We start from the raw sequence: 25,553 nt of genomic DNA on the forward strand, positions 1-25,553 counted from the left end.
GGTTCCTACAGTCACAGACGGGTTTCAGGGGTTACCATAAGAGGACTCACCCCAAAACCTAAACTATTTACTGTCTAGCCTAGTGACAGAAACTCTGCTCAACCTAGCTTAAGTAAAATCTAAACCTGAAATACACAAGCTTATATAACAAAGTCTAGGGCTATATGTAGCTTTAAGCTGGACAAGATCCAAAGGGATTTAAATGGTATCTGTCTCTCTGTCCCTTTCTCCCCTCTTCATTCCTTTGTGTTCATTTCTGTTCCAGGAGGTCCTTTTTCATGTGGTGACCCCTGACAGATCAAGGCTAACACATTCATTATAATTAGCAATCTCAAAGGAAAATGAGCTCTCTGAATATACCAGGAAGAGAGGAAAAAATTCAATTTCCTATCCTCTCTTCCATTAATCAACAGCATAAGTGGAATATTAACGTTGAAAAAGAATAGGGAAACTCTCCTTAAGGATAGGAAGGAAGCAGAAGTCCTAAAACTGTGACAAAACTCATATCAAATGACCTTAAAATGCTCTACAAAGTAAAATACAGTCAGTCCTTAATAGCTGAGGCTTCTGCAGCCACAGATACATGGGCTGACTATGGGAATAGGCAACAGGAGATTTTGGTATCCATGTCAGCTCCTAGAATGGATACCCTGCAGATTCCGAGGGATGACTGTGCCAACTACAAATACAAACTGGCACCTGCCATCTACACCTACAGGATTAACTCATAAGCCTCTGTGGCCAATGACCTTCATCACACCCTGAAAGGTGTTGAGGGTGGAGATCAGAAATGAGGCACTCTGTGCCCTGGGAAAACCTGGCAGAACATGACTTGAGAGAGTAAACTATTTTCAGGAAAAGATTTTATGAGCCCAATCCTTGCATCTCCTATCTAGAAAAGCAATAAAGTCATTAATGGTGACATCTGCTCCTCAACACTAGCAGCAAGCCTCTGCCAAAATCTGTGCTTGACTGCAGGTACCCTCCATCACTAAAATCATATACAACACTGATCTTCCCCCCGCCTCTCTGGAGCAGTTTCTCTGAGCTATCGGAGACCCTTGTCTCCTGGGCTATTGTCCTCATTTTGGCCCAATTAAGACTTAATACACAACTCGGACATGTTTTGTTGTGCATATTTTTTCAGTCAACAACTGTATACAGATAGTTGCCCAGAATAGGAGGAACAAAGGGTGGAGGGTGGCTTGAGAAGAGTGGAAGAGTTTGCAATATGTCACATGCAATATTGCTGCATAACAGTGAGAACTCAGATAAATTAAAAGAAGATGAGAGAATTTCCTCGTGCTTAGGACTCCAGTCTTCCACTGCAGGGGGTGCAGGTTTGATCCCTGGTCCCGGAACTAGGATCAGCATGTCATGTGTTGTGACAAAAATGAACAACAAAAGATTTGAAAGAAGATGAATCTACAGTGGTGAATCCCATCAGCAGAGAGAAACGATTCGACAATAGTGCTACCATTCAAGGAGAAGAAATACAGAAAATCGATGATGGGATTAACACAGGTTTGGAGGTTGGGTATGAGAGTAGAAGAAACCCATTGTGCCTCACATCTTCCTCAAAGGAGGAAAGAGCATCATCATGCTTAATGCTTAAACACATTTAGAAGTCATCCTTGATTTTGCTCTTTCCGTCACCCCACAACCTACATAAAAGATACCTGGAAATCTCAACAGCTTCCTCTTCAAAATAAATACTAAAATCTTACTTTTTCTCACCCTCACTACAAATGTCACTCTACTCCTAGGCCGGGTCATTTCAAATCTCTCACCAAGGGTGATTTCTCTTTTGTACTTTTAAAATCAATTATCCATTAAACATCTTAAATCATCTTTTCAATATATAAATTCGATCCTGTAACACTCTTTGGCTCAAAACTATCCAGAAGTTTAAATCATACTAGAAATAAAACACAAACTCTTTTCCTGCGGTCTACAGGACAAAATATTGACCTGCTAAGGACATTAGTAGCTTCGAAGGATTTGAATGCCTAACATTTATATGAAATCATCTGGCTAATACAGAGTTATTTTAATATATCTAAAGAATCATCTTTATACTTTTTATATCCCTTTGGATATTTGGCATTACTAAAACAGAGACTGGTGTCCTTTATTGAATTTGTCTTATGCCTTTGCCGAACTCAAATTAACTCTTATTCTTCTACTACCAAAGACCTTGTTGGTGATTTCTAATTCTTTTTAGAGCTATAATACCCTTTTAAATATATAAATTTACCTTTGATTGTTTGATTTCTAGCATTTTCTCCTTCCCTATCAAATATGCTATGTGTTGTACATATTTTTATATTTCACATTAATTTGTGGCAGAGAATCTGGCCAACGTCCTGAAATATCTGGAATTACCATTGGGGTGTCAAACCAGGTTTGGACGTCATTATACATAAATGAAGCTGCACATATAGGTCACTCCCACAATGTTTTGGAAGTGAAATTGAGTTGATGCTGTGGTGAGATAGAGACATACATATATGCATGCTCAGTCGCTTCAGTCTTGTCCAACTCTGCAACACCATGGACTGTAGCCCGCCAGCCTCCTCTGTCCATGGGATTCTCCAAGCAATTATACTGGAGTGGGTTGGCATTTCCTCCTCCAGGAGATCTTACAGACCCAAGGATCAAACCCGCATCTCCTGCATTGGCAGGCAGATTCTTTATCACTCAACCACCAGGAAATCCCTAACAAATACAAATTTCACTTCAGTCTTGAGCCAATTTACTGCCTCAGCTGAGCTGTCTTCACACTGGTTTCCCACTAAGCAATATAATCATGCCATACCAAAGATTAAACCCAGCACCAGACTTTAGTAGATGGAAAACTGGATTATAAACCCATACCATCTGCCAGGATTTTAGTAAAGAATAACACACCACGATGATCTTCCCTCATAGCTCAGATGGTAAAGAATCTGCCTGCAATGCAGGAGACCCTGGTTCAATTCCTGGGTTGGGAAGATCCGCTGGAGAAAGGATAAGCTACTCACCCCAGTATTCTTGGGCTTCCCTTGTGGCTCAGCTGGTAAAGAATCCACCTTCAGTGCAGGAGACCTAGGTTCGATCCCTGGGTTGGGAAGATCCCCAGGAGAAGGGAAAGACTACCCAGTCTAGTATTCTGGCCTGGAGAATTCCAAGGACTGTATAGTCCATGGGATTGCAGAGAGTCAGATGCAACCAAGCGACTTTCACTTTCACTACACCACAACAGACATTAGACTAACCTTCGTGGCCCTGTCCATACTCAGATCTTCTTTGGCTTGATCATACTGCAGACTTTGGCCTTTCAGATCCCCATAAAATCTTGCCATCCCTTCAGCTCTACATCAAAGGTAGGTTGGTAGTCAACTGGTATATACTGGTAAGGCATAAACAGATTGTTAGGGCCAGTGCCCATTCTCATTGAATAGTTGAATGTTCTGAGATGCAAACAGAAAGAACACATCTGATATCTTTCATTAAAATGAGGATTTTAAAAGACTGTTTTATAATAGCAGTGGTGCTAGAAAGAATTCACATTGAGCAACTTCCTGTGCTAAATGTTTGTATGACCCATTTAATTTAAGCCACACTGAGAAGACTCTGATATAAACATCATTTTTCCTATTGTAGAGATGAGAAAACTGAGGATAAGATCAAAATACATGACTTGCCCGAGGATTCCACAATATTGAACCAAGATTTCAATCTGACGACAAAAACCCATGCATTTAACAGCTATTCTATTCTATGGCCTTCCATTATATGCTACTTCTCAATGAAATATTCAGTTCAGTTCAGTTCAGTCACACAGTCATGTCTGACTCTTGTGACTCCATTAACCGCAGCACGCCAGGCCTCCCTTTCCATCACCAATACCCAGAGTTTACCCAAACTAATGTTCATTAAGTCGGTGATGCCATCCAACCATCTCATCCTCTGTCGTCCCCTTTTCCTACTGCCCTCAACCTTTTCCAGCATCAGGGTCTTTTCAAATGAGTCAGCTCTTTGCATCAGGTGGCCAAAGGATTGGAGCTTCAGCTTCAACATCAGTCCTTCCAATGAACACCCAGGACTGATCTCCTTTAGGATGGACTGGTTGGATCTCCTTGCAGTCCAAGGGACTCTCAAGAGTCTTCTCCAGCACCACAGTTCAAAAGCATCAATTCTTTAGCGCTCAGCTTTCCTTACAGTCCAACTCTCACATCCATACATGACTACTGGAAAAACCATAGCCTTGACTAGATGGACATTTGTTGACAAAGTAATGTCTCTGCTTTTTAATATGCTATCTAGGTTGGTCATAACTTTCCTTCCAAGGAGTAAGCGTCTTTTAATTTCATGGCTGCAATCACCATCTACAGTGATTTTGGAGCCCCCAAAAATAAAGTCAGCCACTATTTCCCCATGTATTTGTCATGAAGTGATGGGACCAGATCCCATGATCTTAGTTTTCTGAATGTTAAGCTTTAAGCCAACTTTTCCACTCTCCTCTTTCACCTTCATTAAGAGGCTCTTTAGTTCTTTACTTTCTGCCATAAGGGTGGTGTCATCTGCATATCTGAGGTTATTGATATTTCTCCCGGCCATCTTGATTCCAGCTCGGGTTTCATCCAACCCAGCATTTCTCATGATGTATTCTGCATATAAGTTAAATAAGCAGGGTGACAATATACAGCCTTAGTAAAATGAATTCTAAATCAGAGTTACTATAAATGATAAAACCTAGGGGTGGTCATATGTCATGATTTATGATTGTATAACATCTTATTTTGGACTTCCCTGGTGGCTCAGATGGTAAAGAATCTGCATGCAATGCAGGAGACCTCGGTTCAATCCCTGGGTTGGGAAGATCCCCTGGAGGAGGGCATGGCAACTCACTCCAGTATTCGTGCCTAGAGAATCCCCATGGACAGAGGAGCCTGGCAGACTACAGTGCATGGGGTTGCAAACAGACATGACTGAACGACTAAGCATAGCACAGCAGCATATCATCTTATTTAAATTCAATGAGCAGGGTTTATTTCATTAATATGATTTAGTGTTATGTCCCAAATGACTTAAAGAGATTTGTTCTAACCTGAGTATAATGAAGAATATCATGCAAAGCAACTAGAAATGCAATGTAAACTTTAATAGCTGAAAACTTAAATTACATATAAGAAAAAGTTATTGTAGTAGTCATGTTAAAAACACTGAAAAATTTGCACCAAGCCTCAATGATTTGGAAATACGTTTACTATGAGACATTCACCAGTTTAAAAAATTAGCTTCACAATTTGCTAATTACCAAAGAAAAAGAGAAAATTTTCTATCAAGAAAGACCAGATTTAAGAAAATGTATTTTAAGAATACTCATAATAACTTCTGTTTACTGAGCAATTACAATGAGCCAGGCATTGTGCTATAGATTTATTTTCTTTAATCCTCACATTCATCTCATGAAGTTTGATTTATTATCCGAAGTTTCAAAGAGATAGAGTCAAAGATTAGTAATAAAAGCATGTTAAGTATCTTTTATAACAGAATCTGAATTTTCAAAGATTACCAAAATTGAATGGTAATATGAGGTCATTTAATCCAACCTTTCATTCACTACAGATGTTCAAGTTTTTTACTGCCCTGTGCCTTTAATTCATAAGGTCTTTCCCTACACCATAAAACCACCTCAGTACAGTTCAGTCGCTTAGCCGTGTCCGACTCTTTGCAACCCCATGAATCGCAGCACACCAGGCCTCCCTGTCCATCACCAACTCCCGGAGTTTACTCAAACTCATGCCCATCGAGTCGGTGATGCCATCCAACCATCTCATCCTCTGTTGTCCCCTTCTCCTCCTGCCCCCAATCCCTCCCAGCATCAGGGTCTTTTCCAATGAGTCAACTCTTCCCATGAGGTGGCCAAAGCACTGGAGTTTAAGTTTCAGCATCAGTGCTTCCAATGAACACCCAGGACTTATCTCCTTCAGGATGGACTGGTTGGATCTCCTTGCAGTCCAAGGGACTCTCAAGAGTCTTCTCCAACACCACAGTTCAAAAGCATCAATTTTTCAGCGCTCAGCTTTCTTCACAGTCCAACTCTCACATCCATACATGACCACTGGAAAAATTATAGCCTTGACTAGACGGACCTTTGTTGGCAAAGTAATGTCTCTGCTTTTTAACATGCTATCTAGGTTGGTCGTAAATTTCCTTCCAAGAAGTAAGCGTCTTTTAATTTCATGGCTGCAGTCACCATTGGCAGTGATTTTGGAGCTCAAAAAAATAAAGTCTGACACTGTTTCCACTGTTTCCCCATCTATTTCCCATGAGGTGATGGGACCAGATGCCATGATGTTAGTTTTCTGAATGTTGAGCTTTAAGCCAACTTTTTCACTTTCCTCTTTCACTTTCATCAAGAGGCTTTTTAGTTCCTCTTCACTTTCTGCCATAAGGGTGGTGTCATCTGCATATCTGAGGTTATTGATATTTCTCCTGGCAATCTTGATTCCAGCTTCTTCCAGCCCAGCATTTCTCATGATATACTTTGCATATAAGTTAAATAAGCAGGGTGACAATATACAGCCTTGATGTACTCCTTTTCCTATTTGGAACCAGTCTGTTGTTCCATATCCTGTTCTAACTGTTGCTTCCTGACCTGCATACAGGTTTCTCAAGAGGCAGGTCAGGTTGCCTGGTATTCCCATCTCCTTCAGAATTTTCCACAGTTTATTGTGATTCACACAGTCGAAGGCTTTGGCATAGTCAATAAAGCAGAAATAGATGTTTTTCTGGAACTCTCTTGCTTTTTCGATGATCCAGCGGATATTGGCAATTTGATCTCTGGTCCCTCTGCCTCTTCTAAAACCAGCTTGAACATCTGGAAATTCTCGGTTCACGTATTGCTGAAGCCTGTCTTGGAGAATTTTGAGCATTACTTTACTAGCGTGTGAGATGAGTGCAATTGTGCGGTAGTCTGAGCATTTTTGGGGATTGCCTTTCTTAGGGATTGGAATGAACACTGACCTTTCCCAGTCCTGTGGCCACTGCTGAGTTTTCCAAATTTGCTGGCATATTGAGTGCAGCATTTTCACAGCATCATCTTTCAGGATTTGAAATAGCTCAACTGGAATTCCATCACATCCACTAGCTTTGTTTGTAGTGATGCTTTCTAAGGCCCACTTGACTTAACATTCCAGGATGTCTGGCTCTAGGTGAGTGATCACACCATTGTGATTATCTGGCTCGTGAAGATCTTTTTTGTACAGTTCTTCTGTGTATTCCTGTCACCTCTTCTTAATATTTTCTGCTTCTGTTAGGTCCATACCATTTCTGTCCTTTATGGAGCCCATTTTTGCATGAAATGTTCCCTTGGTATCTCTAATTTTCTTGAAGAGATCTCTAGTCTTTCCCATTCTGTTGTTTTTCTCTATTTCTTTGCATTGATCACTGAGGGAGGCTTTCTTATCTCTCCTGGCTCTTCTTTGGAACTCTGCATTTAAATGGGAATATCTTTCCTTTTCTCCTTTGCTTTTAGCTTCTCTTCTTCTCACAGCTATTTGTAAGGCCATCTCAGACAACCATTTTGCCTTTTTGCATTTCTTTTCCATGGGGATGGTCTTGATCCCTGTCTCCTGTACAATGTCATGAACCTCCGTCCATAGTTCATCAGACTCTCTGTCTATCAGATAAAACCACCTACCGTCACACAAAAATAGGCTGCAAGTAGCCTCTTGTTGCTTAGCTGTATCTGTGCCAGACTGCTTGCTCTGAATCACCTCGTATTCTGCTTCCTGTCCTGTTCTTGATTATCCTGACAGGATTACCTTTCAATTCACTGACCTCCATGTGCACTTCAGTTCACATGCCTCAAAAGCCTGTCCTTTGTCTCCACACTTGACCATATTTTAAATTCTCTCTAGGGTCTGCACTCTGTTGGATCCTACCTAACTTCGAGGACATTATATCTCATATTAGGCACTTCAGAGTGGCACCTCCATTTGAAAGTCTTTTCTTATTTCTGGCTAAAATTTGCCTTCCTACAATGTTTGCCTTTTGATTTCAGCAAGTTATGAAATTGCTTTTAACAATACAATGGAACTTTTCTACCAACTCCCACCTTTATTCTTTTCTACATCCGAAGTAAAGTGATGTAAGAGAAACATTGGCATTAAACACTAGGATGACCACCTTCTCCTGGTTTTGAAACTGGAAGTTCCCCTTTTCCTGATCCCCGTCAGTCCTGGGAAAACTAGGATGAATGGTCATCCTATGATATATATTAAACTCCATTGTTCCTGTGCTATACAATAGTACAATAGCTTTCAAAAACCACCATTTGATAAGCACACTGTAAGTAAATCTATCTCTCTCTCTCACACACAAAATTCTTCAAATGTAGAAAGAGTGAAAAAACAGATGAACCCCAATGTTCATTGCAGGACTATTTACAAAAAGACAGGACATGGAAGCAACCTAAATGTTGATCAACACATGAATGGATACTGAAGGTATGGTATATATATAGATATAACAGAATATTACTCAGCCACAAAAAGAATAAAATAATGCCATTTGCCACAGCATGGATGCAAATAGAGATTGTCATACTGAGTGAAATAAGTCAGATACAGAAAGAAAAATGTTGCTTATATGCAGAGTCTAAAGAAGGGGTACAAATGAACTTGTTTACAAAGCACAAGTAGAGTCACGGATGCAGAAAACAAACTTACGGTTACCCGGGGTTAAAGTGAAAGTGAAGTTACTCAGTCGTGTCCAACTCTTTGTGACCCCATGGACTGCAGCCTACCAGGCTCCTCTGTCCATGGGATTTCCCAGGCAAGAGTACTGGAGTGGGTTGACATTTCCTTCTCCAACACGGGGGTAAAGGTGGGGTTAAATTTGGATTGGCACACACACACTATTATATATAAAATAGAAAACTGATAAGAACCTATTGTATAGCACAGGGAACTCAATATTCTGCAATGACCTATATTGGAAAAGAATTAAAGAAAAAGAGTGGATATATGTATAACTGGTTCACTTTGCTGTACACTGGAAATGAACACAATGTTGTAAATCAACTATACTTCAATAACAATTAAAAAGCGCGCAAGTCATGTCTGTACTTGGCTTCGAGTTGTAAATATCACAGTCTAGGCATTATATGCCTTCCCTACTCTCCAGATAAGAGGAATAGGTTGGCTCTTTTCCTCCTGGCTGCTTGAAGATCAGCCGCCATCATGAACGACACAGTAACTATCCGGACTAGGAAGTTCATGACCAACCGACTGCTTCAGCGGAAACAAATGGTCATTGATGTTCTTCACCCTGGAAAGGCAACAGTACCTAAAACAGAAATTCGGGAAAAACTGGCCAAGATGTACAAGACCACACCAGATGTCATCTTTGTGTTTGGATTCAGAACCCATTTTGGTGGTGGCAAGACCACTGGCTTCGGCATGATTTACGACTCCTTGGATTACGCGAAGAAGAACGAGCCCAAACACAGGCTTGCGAGACATGGCCTGTATGAGAAGAAAAAGACCTCAAGAAAACAGCGAAAGGAACGCAAGAACAGAATGAAGAAAGTCAGGGGGACTGCAAAGGCCAATGTTGGTGCTGGCAAAAAGTGAGCTGGAGATTGGACAACAGAAGGAGTAAAGATTCTGCAGTGACTGTATCTGTGGTGCTTGTGCAGATTTTTCATGAAAGAATAAACTAAGACCTTTTCCAAAAAAAAGAGGAATAGGTTGAAATAAGTCAAGAGGACTACAGATTTATGTAATTTATTATTAATAGCCAGGGATAGACCCTCTCTAGAAATTTGGTTTGACAGTGAAAGGATTCTAACTTGTGACTCTGATTTAACCCATAATCTTTCCTAGCTTTTGTTTCTTTTTTAATCCAGGAAACTAACAGCAGAACTAGGCTAAGGTTTTCATAACTAAATTACCTATTCCAGTATTTCACATTTCATGGTTTAATTGACTACTCAGGATACTGAGGCATGGGTTGGGGAATGCCATGAAGATAAGAAGCATATTTCAAAGCTATTTAACCCTTGTAGAATAGAGACAATTGAAGGTTAGCCCAAGGATATGTTTGTTTACAAAAAAAAAAAAAAAGACACCCACAGGCTGTATTAAAAAAAAAAAGGAAAAATTGAATTCGTTGTCAATCTTTGAAAGCCAAGGAGAGATGTTCAGAATAATTTGAGCACAGGAGCTCTTCCATGAACATGCACAGCACAATTTAAAAATGCTCAATAAAAGAAAGCAATATTCCTGGCTTTTCATGAAAAATCAAGTGTGATCACACTGGGCTTTCAGTACTATAGGCGGTGGTTTGAAAATGTTTTTGTTTTTTTTTTTATTAGTTGGAGGCTAATTATTTCACAACATTTCAGTGGGTTTTGTCATACATTGATATGAATCAGCCATAGAGTTATTATATTGCATCAGAATCCCCTGAGACCACAGACTGTTGTCCCCCAACCTCCTCCAGTACCAGATTCACTCAGTGGATCAGGGAGCAGGGTTTGAAATTTTGCATTTCTAACAAGTTTTCTAATGCTCCTAGAGCAAGGATGACACTTTGAGAATTCTGAGAACACCTGGCTGGATTATAGTCTTAGCTGTTGCTCCCTCCACCACCCTCACATGAGATGGGGTCTATAATTTCCAGTTCACCACAGTCTCCATCTGTCTTGCTTCACTCATTTGTATTGTCAGCCCGATCTCATAAACAAGTGAGGTTTTGACTATTTGATTACCTAAATAAGTGTGAATATTTTTCTTATAAACCCAAATTTAGACACTTAAAAGGGATAGAGGTTACCAAAAGGATAGAGAGGAATGAGAAAAGGAAGCAAGTAAGTTGGACTAAAGCCAAATTTCTGGTAGTTTTCCTTTTTTATTGCATTCCTTCATTAACTGGATGCTTCGGTGGAAAAGGATGCTATGGACTAGTGACTAAAAAAGCCTAGCCGGACAATGACAATCACCTGTTAAAACCATCATACTAAAGCAACTAAATCAGAATCTTAGCAGTAAAACCCAGGCAAGCACCTTGAATGATTTTGCTATGTATAATATGAAAACCACTGCCCTAAACCCAGAGAAGACTCTTGAGAGCCCCTTGGACTGCAAGGAGATCCAACTAGTCAATCCTAAAGGAAATCAGTCCTGAATATTCATTGCAAGGACTAATGCTGAAGCCTCCATACTTTGGCCACCTGATGCTAAGAGCTGACTCATTGGAAAAGACCTTGATGCTGCAAAAGATGGAAAGCCAAAGGAGAAGAGGGTGGCAGAGGATGAGATGGTTACATAGCATCACCAGCTCAATGGACATGAATCTGAGCAAATTCTGGGAGGTAGTGGAGGACAGAGGAGCCTGTTGTGCTCTCATCTATGGGGTTGCAAAGAGTCAGACACCACTTAGAAATTGAAGAACAACTAGTGACTGAAAAAGAGCAACACAACCTCTGAACTCCAGGTAAATAACTATTTGCACTGGACAAAACAGCTTTCATCTCAGTCCTTCTGCTCTGGGCTTTTCAAAATACTGTTTCCAAATATAAGTCACAAAGCCCTGTAGAGACAATACTCTGAGCACAGGAGATGCTCCATAAACACACATAGAATGGAGTAAGGGTGCTCAATAAATGTTTGCTAAAAAAACTGAATGCTGGAGAACAATCACCAATGTTCTGAAGTTATGTAATCACTTGAAATTGTAAAACAGGTGCAGTTAACTTAAAAGAGATAAGCATGCCACTAGGAAGCTGCACTTAACGAGCTTTGCCTAATGCTTTGAAAATCAAGACATGTCACCAATTAGCTCATATTACATTTCAGCTTTTACCACTTGGAAAAGGTCCATTACAGCCTTAGGCTTTGTCTACATGCTGCCAAGCATCTGGATAAACAGTGCTAGACTCAGTTAATCATTTAGGTAATAATAAGCCCTTCCATTTTGATAGTTCTTCAAGGTCTTTAAAGCATTACCACAATTACAGTTTCATTTGCATGTCACTGCAACTGGGGATCACTTAAAATAGCTTAGTGGTAAAGCTCAGGCTATAGAGTCAAACAGATTTGGACTCAAATCCCCATTCCTACATTTACTAGTTATATGGCTTTTGGCAAGCTATTTAACCTCTCTGAGACTTAATGTGTTTGACTAAACAAGAGAATAATAGTTAACTGTCTCATCAGACTGTTGTGATGATTAAGTGATTATGCAGATCAAGTACTGAGCATAAAGCCCAGAACACAGAAAAGCTCATAGCTGTTACCTACCATCATTGTAAATATTATTGCTAATATTAATTCAGAAATTGTATTAGGGTTCTCTAGAGGAAACAGGACAGACAGACAGACAGATGGGTAGATCTATATTGACATATATAAGAGGATATTTATTATAGGAATTGGCTTACATGGTTGTGGAGGGCAAGAAGTCCCACAAGCTGCCATTTGCAAGCAAAGGAAAGCTGGTAGTATAATTCAGTCTGAGTCCAAAGAGTCTGAGAACCAGAAGCTCCGATGTCTGAAGGTAGGAATTATGGAAGTCTTAGCTCAAAAACAGTGGGAATTCACCCTCCAGTTGCCTTTTTGTTCTATTTGGGTTCTCGACAGATTGGATGATGCCCATCCACATTAGCGAGGGTGGATCTCTTTACTTGGTCTACTGTTTCAAATGCTAATTTCTTCCAGAAACATCCACACTGTCCATCCCTTAGCCCAGTTGAGCTGATACATAAAACTAACCATCACAGATATTATTTATCCCACAGTACAATGTTCACATGCTTAATTGTGTCTTTCATTTTACTGTGTGGGCAAACCATGGAGAGGGGAGTTTCATTACATTTTTGTCTGAACCACAAAGGGGCATATATCAGAAGGTCAAGAATTAGTCAAGAAATTGTTGGCAACAGTAGTATGTAAGATGATTCTTAGTACCACAACACAAAGAATGAAGGAAAATGTGTAAGCAACCTTCTCCACCTTTCTGAGCAGTTTTGACTTTCCTACAGTGACAAATAGTTTTAGCATAATAAGGATGACTGCTAAACACCTACCCTGATAGGAAATAGAATTATTATTCCTATTTACCATATGAGGAAAGTAAGGCTAATAGAATTCAACTTATGTAAGATCACACGGATAGAAAATGGTCAAAGTAGGAATCAAACCCAAATCTATAGGCTGCCAAAACCCATGCTCCTTCCACCATATCACATGGCTTTTCTTTGACCTTGGGATGTCATCTATCACACTTCATATGGAGTCAGCTATGTCAGCTCCTAGTGGGCAGACACTGCCCACTTCTCCTCCCCTTTGTGAGGGAAGATCAGCATGGCCCACTCACTCATAAGCTCATGATATAATAAATAATCAAGAGTTGGCATGCTGTTCCAGAAATACTGTGATACATTTGCCCACAGTTGTATGCTTTTATGATCAGCTATAAAATGTTTCCATTCTTTGGGGATGCACTAAGGAACAGTATCACAGTGGGAGGTCCTGAGGAAGAGTGAGAGAGATACTTTTCCCCCAGCTATCTTTCACAGGAGCTGGAAGCCACTCTAGCTATCTAATACAGCCCCCCATTTTTGAAGGTGGAAACACTGTTATATTAATAACAGGTGAGGTCTCATTCATTCATTCTTCCTGCTTCCCTCCTGAGTCCTTACCTAAACCTGAAATGGTGTATATGGGTGAACTTCCTCTCTTAGGTGGCCTAAATTTCAAGCACTGAGTAGGCTTAAAAGGCAAGCTTCTAGGTAGTAGGTTTCTGTATCAAGAGACGTCAATTAAAGTGGGCATCTGAAGGAGCTATACAAATGTACCTGAACCAATAAATTACTAAAGCTTTCATTACAGACCAAAATGCTCCCCTCCCCCAAATCAAGACATAAAAAGCTAAATACTAGATTACTTGTTTATAGATCTAATGCCTGATGATCTCAGGTGGAGATAATATAATAATAGAAATAAAGTGCTCAATAAATGTTATGTGCTTAAATAATACTGAATTCAAACTTCAAACGCCCCTCCAATCTCTGTCTGTGGAAAGATTGCCTAAAACAAACATAGCATTAATTTACCTTTTCTATTTAGGACAAACTACAGTTAATCATAAAAGACATCTAATGACAATACAGAACTATTACATCTTGCCATAGAAGACCATATTAAACAATAGAAGACTGTATTAAACAATAGCATGTGCTAGAAATAATTGAAAAAGGAAAGTGTGTGATGCATTGGATATGTTTCATTCCAAATTCAGCTGGAAACATGCAAAAAAGAAATGAATCAACAATTCATCAACTTCTGAAACAGCTTTTCTTCTGTTTGCTGGGCAGAGTCATCATTTAAGCTGATCATTTTGTTTTTTTCCTAAAGGGATTTTTCATTGAATGGGATTTGGGGATGTGTTCTTAGAGATAAGTCAAACATCATAGTTATTATTTTCATATGTGGAATTTGCTTTCAGGTGCACCTGTAATGTGCTAATTGTCTCACCCAAGAACGCCCATATGTTATTAAATGTTTTCCCTCTCCTGACTCCTTAATGTGCCCTGGAGCTCCTGGCTATAGGAATCCGTCAAGGAACTTCTCAACAGGTTTATCTTTGCTGATCTTCTCCATTGGACATTTCTGGAGACCTCCAACTAGAATCCAGCATCCCTTCTTGTAATGCCATACAAAACAAGTGCAAGTTTTGGACGTCAGCTTTGGGAAATTCTCTTTCTTTTTAGTGTCTCAACTGTCGCCTGTTCTTGACGCATGTCGAACATTCAATGAATTTTCATTTGATAGTTGACTTTATTTTCCAATACTTGAACTTCTTTTTCATTTTCAAACTTAACGGGATGAATAGCAAATTTAGGAGGCCATTTCAAATGATTTATTCATAAGGTTTCAAAATCCGAGCAAACAGTTTTACACAACTCTTCCAAAAAGTTAAAAATAAAATTCCTACCTATGCCAAAGTAAACACAGAAATAGAGGTTCTTTTCAAATGCAAAGATGGTTTCTTTTAGAAATACACAGGAACATTCTCAAAACATAAGTTTTATTAATAATTGCCTGGTCTATGATATAAAGATGACATTCAGAATAACCAGGAGGCATAGTAGCTGTAAACTGAGCTAGAGTGGACCTCATCCCCCTCAGTCCCCTATCCTATTCAATTCATTGGCAAGGCCTGTTGACTTTGTGTCTGAAACTAGGGGTCCCCAACCATCAGGATCTAATGCCTGATGATATGAAGTGCAGCTAATGTAATAATACTAGAAATAAAGTGCACAAGAAATATAATGTGCTTGAATCATCCCCAAACCAACCCCCCACCCAAATCCTGGTTGGTTGAAAAACTGTCTTCCATGAAATTGGCCCTGGTGCCAAAAATGTGATCTCAATACTCCAGTCTCAATATTCAATTCTCCAGTCTCAATACTTCTCTCCATTTCCACTGCCACGTGATGTGAGTTACCATCATCTTCTGCTTGGGTGCGCGTGTGTTCAGTCACCAATAGTGTCCCACTGTTTGTGACCCCATGGACTGTAGCCCACCAGGCACCTCTGTCCAAGGGTTTATCCAGGCAAGAACACTGGAGTGGGTTGTCATTTCCTTCTCCAGGGGATCTTCCCGACCCAGGGATTCAACACGTGTCTCTTATGTCTCCTGCATTGTTGTATTAACCATTAGTTAAGAACTAATGGTTCTTAACCATTAAGTGCCACCTGAGAAGCCCCTTATCTCCTGCTTAGGTGGCTACAAAAGCTTTGTGACTGGATTTATTTAATTTTTTTCTCCTGTGGTAAACTAAATGATGCCGCTCTCACACCTCTCCCTACCACACACACAGGAAGATTTCTACAAACCAATTCCTGGAACCTGTGTAGGGGTTGCTTTACCTGGTAACAGGGAGTTTGCAGATGTGATTAATTTTAGAATGTTGTCATGGGAAGACTGTCCTGGATTACAGTTGGCTCCAATGAAATCACAAGGGTCCCAAGGGATGGCAAAGAGGAGAGAAGAGGTTACATTGCTAGCTTTGAAAATGGAGGAAGGAGCCATGAGGCAAGGAAGGCAGTAGCCTCTGGAAACTGGAAAAGGCACCAGCTTCCAGAGGGCTTCAGTCCTAGAACCCTCAGAAGGAATACTTCTGCTTTCATTTTAGCTCAGAGAACTGATATTATATTTTTCACTTGCAGTACTTGCTAAGTCACTTCAGTCATGTCCAACTCTTTGTGATCCAACAGACTGTAGCCTGCCAGGCTCCTCTGTCCATAGGATTCTCCAGGCAAGAATATTGGAGTGGTTGTCATCCACTTCTACAGGGGATCTTCCTGACCCAGGGATCGAACCTGCATCTTCTGTGTCTCCTGCATTGGCAGGTGGGGTCTTTGCCACGAGCACCACCTGGGAAGCCACACATCTGTGATTACTGATGATTCTCCCGGCAATTTTGATTCCAGCTTGTGCTTCATCCATCTCATATGTAGTCATCCTACATCTCATGATGTCTCTGCATAGAAGTTAAATAAGCAGGGTGACAGTATATAGCCTTGATATACACCTTTCCTGATTTGGAACCAGCCTGTTGTTCCATGTCCAGTTCTAACTGTTGTTTCTTGACCTGCATACAGATTTCTCAGGAAGCAGGTCAGGTGGTCTGGTATTCCCATCTCTTCAAGAATTTTCGACAGTTCATTATAATCCACACAGTCAAAGGTTTTGGCATAATCAATAAAGCAGATGTTTTTCTGGAACTCTCTTGCCTTTTCGATGATCCAACAGATGTTGGCAATTTGATCTCTGGTACCTCTGCCTTTTCTAAAACCAGCTTGAACATCTGGAAGTTCTCGATTCAGGTACTGTTGAAGTGTGGCTTGGAGAATTTTGAGCACTACTTTGCTAGCGTGTGAGATGAGTGCAATTGTGCGGTAGTTTGAGTATTCTTTGGCATTGCTTTTCTTTGGGATCAGAATAAAAACTGACGTTTTTCAGTCCTGTGGCCACTGCTGAGTTTTCCAAATTTGCTGGCATATTGAGTACAGCACTTTCACAGCATCATCTTTTAGGACTTGAAATAGCTCAATTGGAATTCCACGACCTCCACTAACTTTGCTCGAAGTGATGCTTCCTAAGGCCCACTTGACTTGCATTCCAGGATGTCTGGCTCTAGGTGAGTGATCACACCATCATGGTTATCTGGGTCATGATCTTTTTTGTATAGTTCCTCTGTGTATTCTTGCCACCTCTTCTTAATATCTTCTGCTTCTGTTAGGTCCATACCATTTCTGTCCTTTATTGAACCCATCTTGGCATGAAAATTTCTCTTGGTGTCTCTAATTTTCTTGAAGAGATCTCTAGTCTTTCCCATTCTATTGTTTTCCTCTATTTCTTTGCACTGATCACTGAAGAAGGCTTTCTTATCTCTCCTGGCTATTCTTTGGAACTCTGCATTCATATGGGTATATCTTTCCTTTTCTCCTTTGCCTTTCGCTTCTCTTCTTTTCATAGCTATTTATAAGCCCTCCTCAGACAACCATTTTGCCTTTTTGCATTTTTTTTCTTGGGGACAATCTTGATTACTGCCTCCTGTACAATGTCAGGAACCTCCGTCCATAGTTCTTTAGGCACTCTATCAGATCTAATCCCTTGAATCTATACTTAATATACTTAAGGCTTAATATACTTAATATACCTAAGGCTTAAGTCATAATGGATGTATACAAATCTTTCCTTCACAATACTGCCTTTTAAAAAAAGTGTTAATGTTAATTTGGGGGCTTCCCTAGTAGCTCAGATGGTAAAGCATCCGCCTGCAATGCAGGAGACCCAGGTTCGATCCCTGGGCTGGGAAGATCCCCTGGAGAAGAAAATGACACCCACTTCCATATTCTTGCCTGGAGAATTCCATGGACAGAGGAGCCTGGCAGACTACAGTCCATGGGATCGAAAAGAGTCAGAAACGATGGAGCAACTAACACACAACATTAACTCAATATCATACAGTTTCCTAGTACTTGGTATAATCTTACTTCCAGATATAAGGAAACAGGGAACATAGGTATCAATTTGCAAGGACTACTTTTTAAAATTGCTCTTGTGTGACAAGCTTATGAGTCATCATGTTTGTGCTATAAATTTATTATAGATTCTCATATCATGATCCATCATCATTTTAACTTGGCTTGCGTTCAAGGGTTTTCAATAGCACTAGCAATTTCTTGTTTTTCTTTCTGGCTGCTTAAATATCCTACCCTTTAGAATGTTGATTTGCATTATGGAAAATTTGAACTCCCCCTTCATTAAAGTTGTCTGCTGCAATACCAATTCTGAGCTAGCCATCAAGAATAAGGGCCCCAGTTGAATCTGAAAATCAGGCTTTGAAGTTTCTACATTAGCAGTCTCTTTCAGATGTTGGATGGTGTTCACATATCACCATTGATTCAACTGTTTTCACAGTTGAATTTGTTGTTTCAGTCACCATTCCAATCAAGCCATCTTGCTCTTTTGGCCATTAGGAAGACCAAATCAAATCAACTATTCAATCTCTTGGCAATCAACCCATAAAATGGTCAATATAATCAATCCTGTCAAGCTAGGCTCAACCCTGCAGGAGAAAGCTGCTAAAACACTACGCTTCCAGGGAATGCAGATTGCCTTGCTCTCCCTGTCAGCTAGGGTGGAATAACGCTTTACTGCTCCTATGGTAAAGGCATCTTTAATAACTAATGATAGCTCAGTACTTATGTTGGTTGAGTTTCAGGTTTTAAAATATTAAAGTTCATAAAATATCTATGCTAATCATAAGTCAGTTAATTTATATGTGTGTCTGTGTAGGGGTGTGTGTGTGTGTGTGTGTGTGTATACAAATGTATGTACACACACACATACACAGAATCACTGGTTGCCTTTGACCATCCATAAAACTCAGTGTGGATTCCTTCATGTGACCAGAATCTTAAAAGTTAAATAGCCGAGAAATGAATGAGGAGATAGGAATCACACTGAATTACCATAAGGCAGTTATTGAGCCACTGAACACAAAAGAAAAACAACAGTTTCTTGAAAATTAATTATTTTGCCTTAAAAAACTGGAAATAGAACTGCCATATGACCCAGCAATCCCACTCCTGGGCATACACACTGAGGAAACCAGATCTGAAAGAGACACATGTACCCCAATGTTCATCGCAGTACTGTTTATAATAGCCAGGACATGGAAGCAACCTAGATGCCCATCAGAAGATGAATGGATAAGAAAGCTATGGTACATATACACAAAGGAATATTACCCAGCCATTAAAAAGAATACATTTGAATCAGTTCTAATGAGATGGATGAAACTGGAGCCCATTATACAGAGTGAAGAAAGCCAGAAAGAAGATAAACACCAATACAGTATACTAATGTATATATATGGAATTTAAAAAGATGGTAACGATAACCCTATATGCAGGACAGAAAAAGAAGTGTATACTATCTATACACAGATGTATAAAACAGACTTTTGGACTCTGTGGGAGAAGGCGAGGGTGGAATGATCTGAGAGAATAGCATTGAAACATGTATATTATCAACTGTGAACCAGATTGCCAGCCCAGGTTGGATGCATGAGACAAGTGCTCAGGGCTGGTGCACTGAGATGACCCAGAGGGATGGGATGGGGAGGGAGGTGGGAGGGGGGAATCACGATGGGGAACACGTGTAAATCCATGGCTGATTCATGTCAATGTATGGCAAAAACCACTACAATATTGTAAAGTAATTAGCCTCCAACTAATAAAAATAAATGAAAAAAAAAAAGAAAATTAATTATTTGGGCATATGTATATGTGAGGCCATCAAGAAATGAAGAACTTTCAGACAGTATCAGTATTTTTAAAGGTATAAATCAAACGTAAAATGTTGACTGAGATATTCCTAAGAAATAATTTGAACTGTTTTCTCAAGCTAGAAACCATAATTCTTTGTAATTTTATTTACAAGTTGATTTCAGTAAGCAACATTTATAATATTTCCAAATGAGACTGGGAGACAATAATCATGATGTTTCCATCCTATGATTTTACATATTAGGAGTTGTACATGGTCTTAATGTCTGTCACTCTTTGTAGGGAGCCAGGCTAGCTATATTATTTCCATATAAATTTGGAGTACCCTATTTTACATCTTAAAATTGGGTCATTGGAGCCAGAAAATTCACACCAAATTGCTGTTTCTGGACACACAGGCAGAGTTGTCAAAATATTCTCATCAGCTGAGTAAATTTTTGCTCAGAGCAAAAACAACAGACTGGAAAACACAAGTACCCTGTAAGCTATCAATTAACCCACACATGAGAATAAACCCATATCAAATATTAATAGAAATTATGTCTATGACATAAAACACACATACATACATAAAGAGCTATACAATCAATGACATTCAGTTGAAATAAACAGTTGGTTTTTTTTTTTTTTTTTTTTGAGAATGTCTCTTTGGCAGAAATCCTTGTCTCTGGTTAGAAAATGGAAGGTATTATGATCATTTACTTTCACTTACAGGAACAAATTTCACTGTGTCCAATGACAATGTAGCAACAAAAATCAAGAGTCACATGATAGCCTTTGATAATGGAACCTAGAGAGAAATCTAGGGCTGAAGAAAACAGTAGCAACCTAACATCCTTATCCATCTCAAGGGGTTGAGATACTGGGCTGAAATCAGAAATCAGAAAGAAGGGGCCCCTTATGGTTTCTCCAGTATGAAGACTGTTTCCAGAAAGGATTTTGGAAGAGGATTTTTGAAGAGCATTCCACCAGCCTCTTGCAAAGAAGAGTTTGCACGAATGAGATCATAGAGAAGATGAATTATAAATTACTTAGGTAAAAAGCAATGAGGTCCTGGATTAGGGTTGGTTATAGTGAGAGCTATGTCTGAATGATTTTGTGATAAAGGAAGATTCTACATGATTGAAAAGTATGGTCATGCCCCACCCCCTTACAATTAAGCCAAGTACTTGTGTTCTTTATCTGCTATTGTTTAAAAATCTTATTGGAGTATAGTTGCTTTACAATGTTGTGATATTTTGTGCTGTACAGCAAAGTGAATCAGTTATATGTATACACATATCCCGTCTTTTGTAGATATCCTTCCCATTTACGTCCCCAGAGCACTGAGTACAGTTCCTGAGCTATACAGTTGGTTAATATTACTTATCTATTTTATATACGTAGTGTTTATACGTCAATCTCAACCTCCTAATTCAACCCACCCCTCCCCCTCCCCCCTTGGTATTTATATGTTTGTTCTTTATGTAGAGAAACAAGCTCTATTAATTATTCTTTTGCTCTCTTGTAACTTTAATCACTTCCTAATTATTGGGTCTTTCTTCTCTGCCTACAATTAACCACAGATCTCTATGGCTTAAAAATAGTAATAATTATAAAAAAAGAACAAAACAACTTCATTCAACCTTGAATCCTCCTCACCGATCAGATTATCATTCTCCATCCCCCTGCTAATAAACCCTTGAGAAAGTACTCTATAATTTGTCTTCCTCCCTTCAGGTAATTTCAACAATTAAAAGTACATTTAATGAGCATCTATCTACCATGTACCAGACTTTATTTTCTTGGACTCCATAATCACTGCAGATGGTGAATGCAGCCAAGAATTTAAAAGATACTTCCTTTTTGGAAGAAATGCTATGACAAGCCTAGACAGCATATTAAAAAGCAGAGACATTACTTTGCTGACAAAGGTCTGTCTAGTCAAAGCTATGGATTTGCCTCTAGTCATGTATGGATGTAAGAGTTGGACCATAAAAAAAGCTGAGCACCAAAGAATTTATGTTTTTGAGCTGTTGTGTTGGAGAAGACTCTTGAGATCCCTTGGACTGCAAGGAGATCAAACCAGTCCATCCAAAAGGAAATCAGTCCTGAATAATCATTGGAAGGACTGATGCTGAAGTTGAAGCTCTGGCCACCTGATGCGAAGAATGGACTCATTGGAAAAGACCCTGATGCTGGGAAAGACTGAAGACAGGAGGAGAAATGGATGACAGAGGATGAGATGGTTGGATGGCATCACCGACTTGATGGACATAAATGAGCAAACTCCGGGTGTTGGTGATGGACAGGGAGGCCTGGCCTGCTGCAGTCCATGGGGTCGTAAAGAGTCACACACGACTGAGCGACGGAACTGAAACAGGTACCAAGTGATAATTCTAGGGGCTTAGAACAAGAAGACAAATACTTAATCCTAACTCTTAAGAAGTATGCAGCTAGTAGGGGAAAAAAGATATAAACAAATACAAGTATTTGAACTCTTGCTACATAAACATAGAAACCAAACACTTTAGGACACATTTTTTTAGTTAAGATAGATATTCTCCTCATCGGACACTACTCATGACTCAACACTCAGGAACCAAGTATATTCAGATCACATGATGTTCTTTCTTATCTAAACTACCACAATCCAAACTGGGGAACCAAACAGACTTGGACAATGAGGGAGGTGGTTTTATAATATGATGTGAAACTTCAAATAGTACAGATATGTGCACGAAACATAAATAGCACAACTTCTGCTACAAAACCAACACTAATGTCATGTTTGACAACTCTACCGCTAAAGCTTTTAAAACTTTTATTAAATATATATATATATATATATATATATAAATAAAATAAAAACAAAAAAAGTTAAAACTGTTGGTGACTCCCTCAATCTTGATACTCTCCTTCACTGGCCTCCAGGACATAATTTGTTTAATACGTTTTTCTTTGCAACTCCTACCTCCTCAGTACCTTTCAGTAGGTTAGGGTTAGGGTTAGGGGTTAGGGTTAGGGTTAGTGTCACCCACCTCAAACCATAGAGATACCCTATGTCTATGCTATTCAAATGTGGTCTGTGTCAAACAACATCAATGTCATCTCAGAGTTTACTAGAAATGCAGAATCAGGAATTTCCTTAGAGTTCCAGTGGTTAGGATCCCATGCTTTCACTGTCAAGGGCCTAGGTTCAATCCCTGGCTGGGGAACTAAAATCCCACAAGCCATGTAGCACAGCCAAAAAATAAACAAATAAATGCAAAATCTCAGATCCTTCCAGACTGACTGAATCAGAGTCTCTAAGTTAATAAGATACCTAGGTGATTCATACACACATTAAATCTCAAAAAAATGCAGTAAAGCATTTGGCAAAGCCCAGTATCCATTCCTAATAAAAACTCTCAGCAAAGTAGGGTTATAATGGAACGTACTCAACCTGAGGAAACTACAGACTTACAGCTTTCGTATTTAAGAATAAGAGATTGAATGCCTTCCCTTGAAAATAGGGAACAAGGCAAGAATATTTATTCTCACCAGTCCTATTCAACATTGTTCTGGAGGTCACTGTAAAAATCAAGAAAAAGAATTAAAAGGCCCACAGTTTGAAAAGGAAATAAAACTAACTCTCTCTGTATATGACATGATCCCCTACATAGAAAACCTCAAGCAAGCTATGAAAAAGCTGATAGAATTAATCAGTGAGTTTAGCATGAAATCAGGATATAAAAAGTTAATGTGCAAAAATAAATTGTATTTCTATATATTAACAATGTACAATTGAAAATTGAAATAAAATGTACCATATATGGTAGCATTAAAAAACATACAATATCCTCATATGTGCAAGATCTATAGGTGGGAGGAAAAACATCCTGCAAAATATTATTGAAAAATGTCAAAGAAGATCTAAATAAATGTGATCCACACAGTCAAAGGCTTTGGCATAGTCAATAAAGAAGAAGTAGATGTTTTTCTGGAATTCTCTTGCTTTTTCGATGATCCAACGGATGTTGGCAATTTGATCTCTGGTTCCTCTGTCTTTCTAAATCCAGCTTGAACATCTGGAAGTGCTCGGTTCATGTACTGTTGAAGCCTGGCTTGAAGAATTTTGAGCATTACTTTGCTAGCGTGTGAGATGAGTGCAATTGTGCAGTAGTTTGAATATTCTCTGGCATTGCCTTTCTTTGGGATTGGAATGAAAACTGACCTTTTCCCATCCTGCGGCCATTGCTGAGTTTTCCAAATTTCCTGGCATACTGAGTGCAATACTTTCACAGCATTTTGCTTCCTAAGGCCCACCTGACTTGACATTCCTAGATTTCTGGCTCTAGGTGAGTAATCACACCATCATGGTTATCTGGGTCATGAAAATATCTTTTGTTCAGTTCTTCTGGGTATTCTTGCCACCTCTTCTTAATATCTTCTGCTTCTGTTAGGTCCATACCATTTCTGTCCTTTATTTTGCCCATATTTGCATGAAATGTTCCCTTGTTATCTCTAATTTTCTTGAAGAGAGCTCTAGTCTTTCCCATTCTATTGTTTTCCTCTATTTCTTTGCACTGATCACTTAGAAAGGCTTTCTTAACTCTCCTTGCTATTTTTTGGAACTCTGCATTCAAATGGATATATCTTTCTTTTTCTCCTTTGCCTTTCGCTTCTCTTCTTTTCAGCTATTTCTAAGCCCTCCTCAGACAACCATTTTGCCTTTTTTACATTTCTTTTTCTTGGGCATGGCCTTGATCCCTGCCTCCTGTACAATGTCATGAACCTCCATAGTTCTTCAGGCACTCTGTCTATCAGATCTAATCCCTTGAATCTATTTGTCACTTCCACTGTATAATCATAAGGGATTTGATTTAGGTCATACCTGAATGGTCTAGTGGTTTTCCCTACTTTCTTCAATTTAAGTCTGAATCGGGCAATAAGGAAACTCAATTAGGAATGAGCAAAATATTTAAATAGAAAATTCACCTAACATATACAGATGGCAAATCAAGACATGGAAAGATGTTCATATTTAAGCACAGAAAGTACAAATTAAAACCACATTTAGATATCAGGACACAGAATGTAGAATGCTATCATTTTTAAAACTGAACTGATATTACCAAGTACCAGCAGGAATGTAAAACAACCAGAATATTCATATAATGATGATAGGTACAGCCACTTTGGAAGATGGTTTCATAGTTTCTTATGAACTTAAAACATAAACGTACCAAACAATACAACCATCCAATTACTAGATAATTACCAAACCAAACTTAAAAATCGTATTCATGCAAAAGTGATATACTCTGAAGTGGAAACAGCTCAAACTGGTAGATGGAGATACAAACTGTGATGTGTCCATAAAACAGAATATTAGTTGGAAATAAAAAAGGAATGAACTACTGATACACTCAGCAAAATGGATGAATCTCAAATGTGTTACAGTATAAAGAATTTTTACACTGACTTCTTTTATGTAGTGTATGACTCATTTTTTATGACAATCTGGAAATGGCAAAACTATAGACACCTAACAGATTAGTGGTTGTCAGGGGCTGGGGATAGGGGCAAGGTTTGATTACAAAGAAAAAAGGAGGGGTTATGGGGTGACTGAATTGTACACTAAAATAGGTGACTCTCACTGTATGAAATTTACACCTTTAAAGACAAGAGAAATATGCACCTCAGATATCCTTATCTCTGTGAAACCTT

At 39.2% G+C, this 25,553-nt stretch overlaps 1 protein-coding gene and 1 long non-coding RNA gene across 2 annotated transcripts in view; one reads left to right on the plus strand and one right to left on the minus strand.

Moving 5' to 3' along the window:
* Nucleotides 1–25,553, minus strand: part of LOC122689185 — a 376,442-nt gene that overhangs the window by 34,332 nt on the left and 316,557 nt on the right. The window lies entirely within an intron of this gene.
* On the plus strand, nucleotides 9,196–9,733 carry LOC122689181 (40S ribosomal protein S24-like). The gene has a single exon (XM_043895384.1). It carries the CDS (start codon nucleotides 9,234–9,236, stop codon nucleotides 9,624–9,626), a length of 393 nt encoding a protein of 130 aa, XP_043751319.1. The 5' UTR covers nucleotides 9,196–9,233; the 3' UTR covers nucleotides 9,627–9,733.

Source organism: Cervus elaphus, chromosome X, assembly GCF_910594005.1.
Source record: "Cervus elaphus chromosome X, mCerEla1.1, whole genome shotgun sequence".
Taxonomy (NCBI): Eukaryota; Metazoa; Chordata; class Mammalia; order Artiodactyla; family Cervidae; genus Cervus; species Cervus elaphus.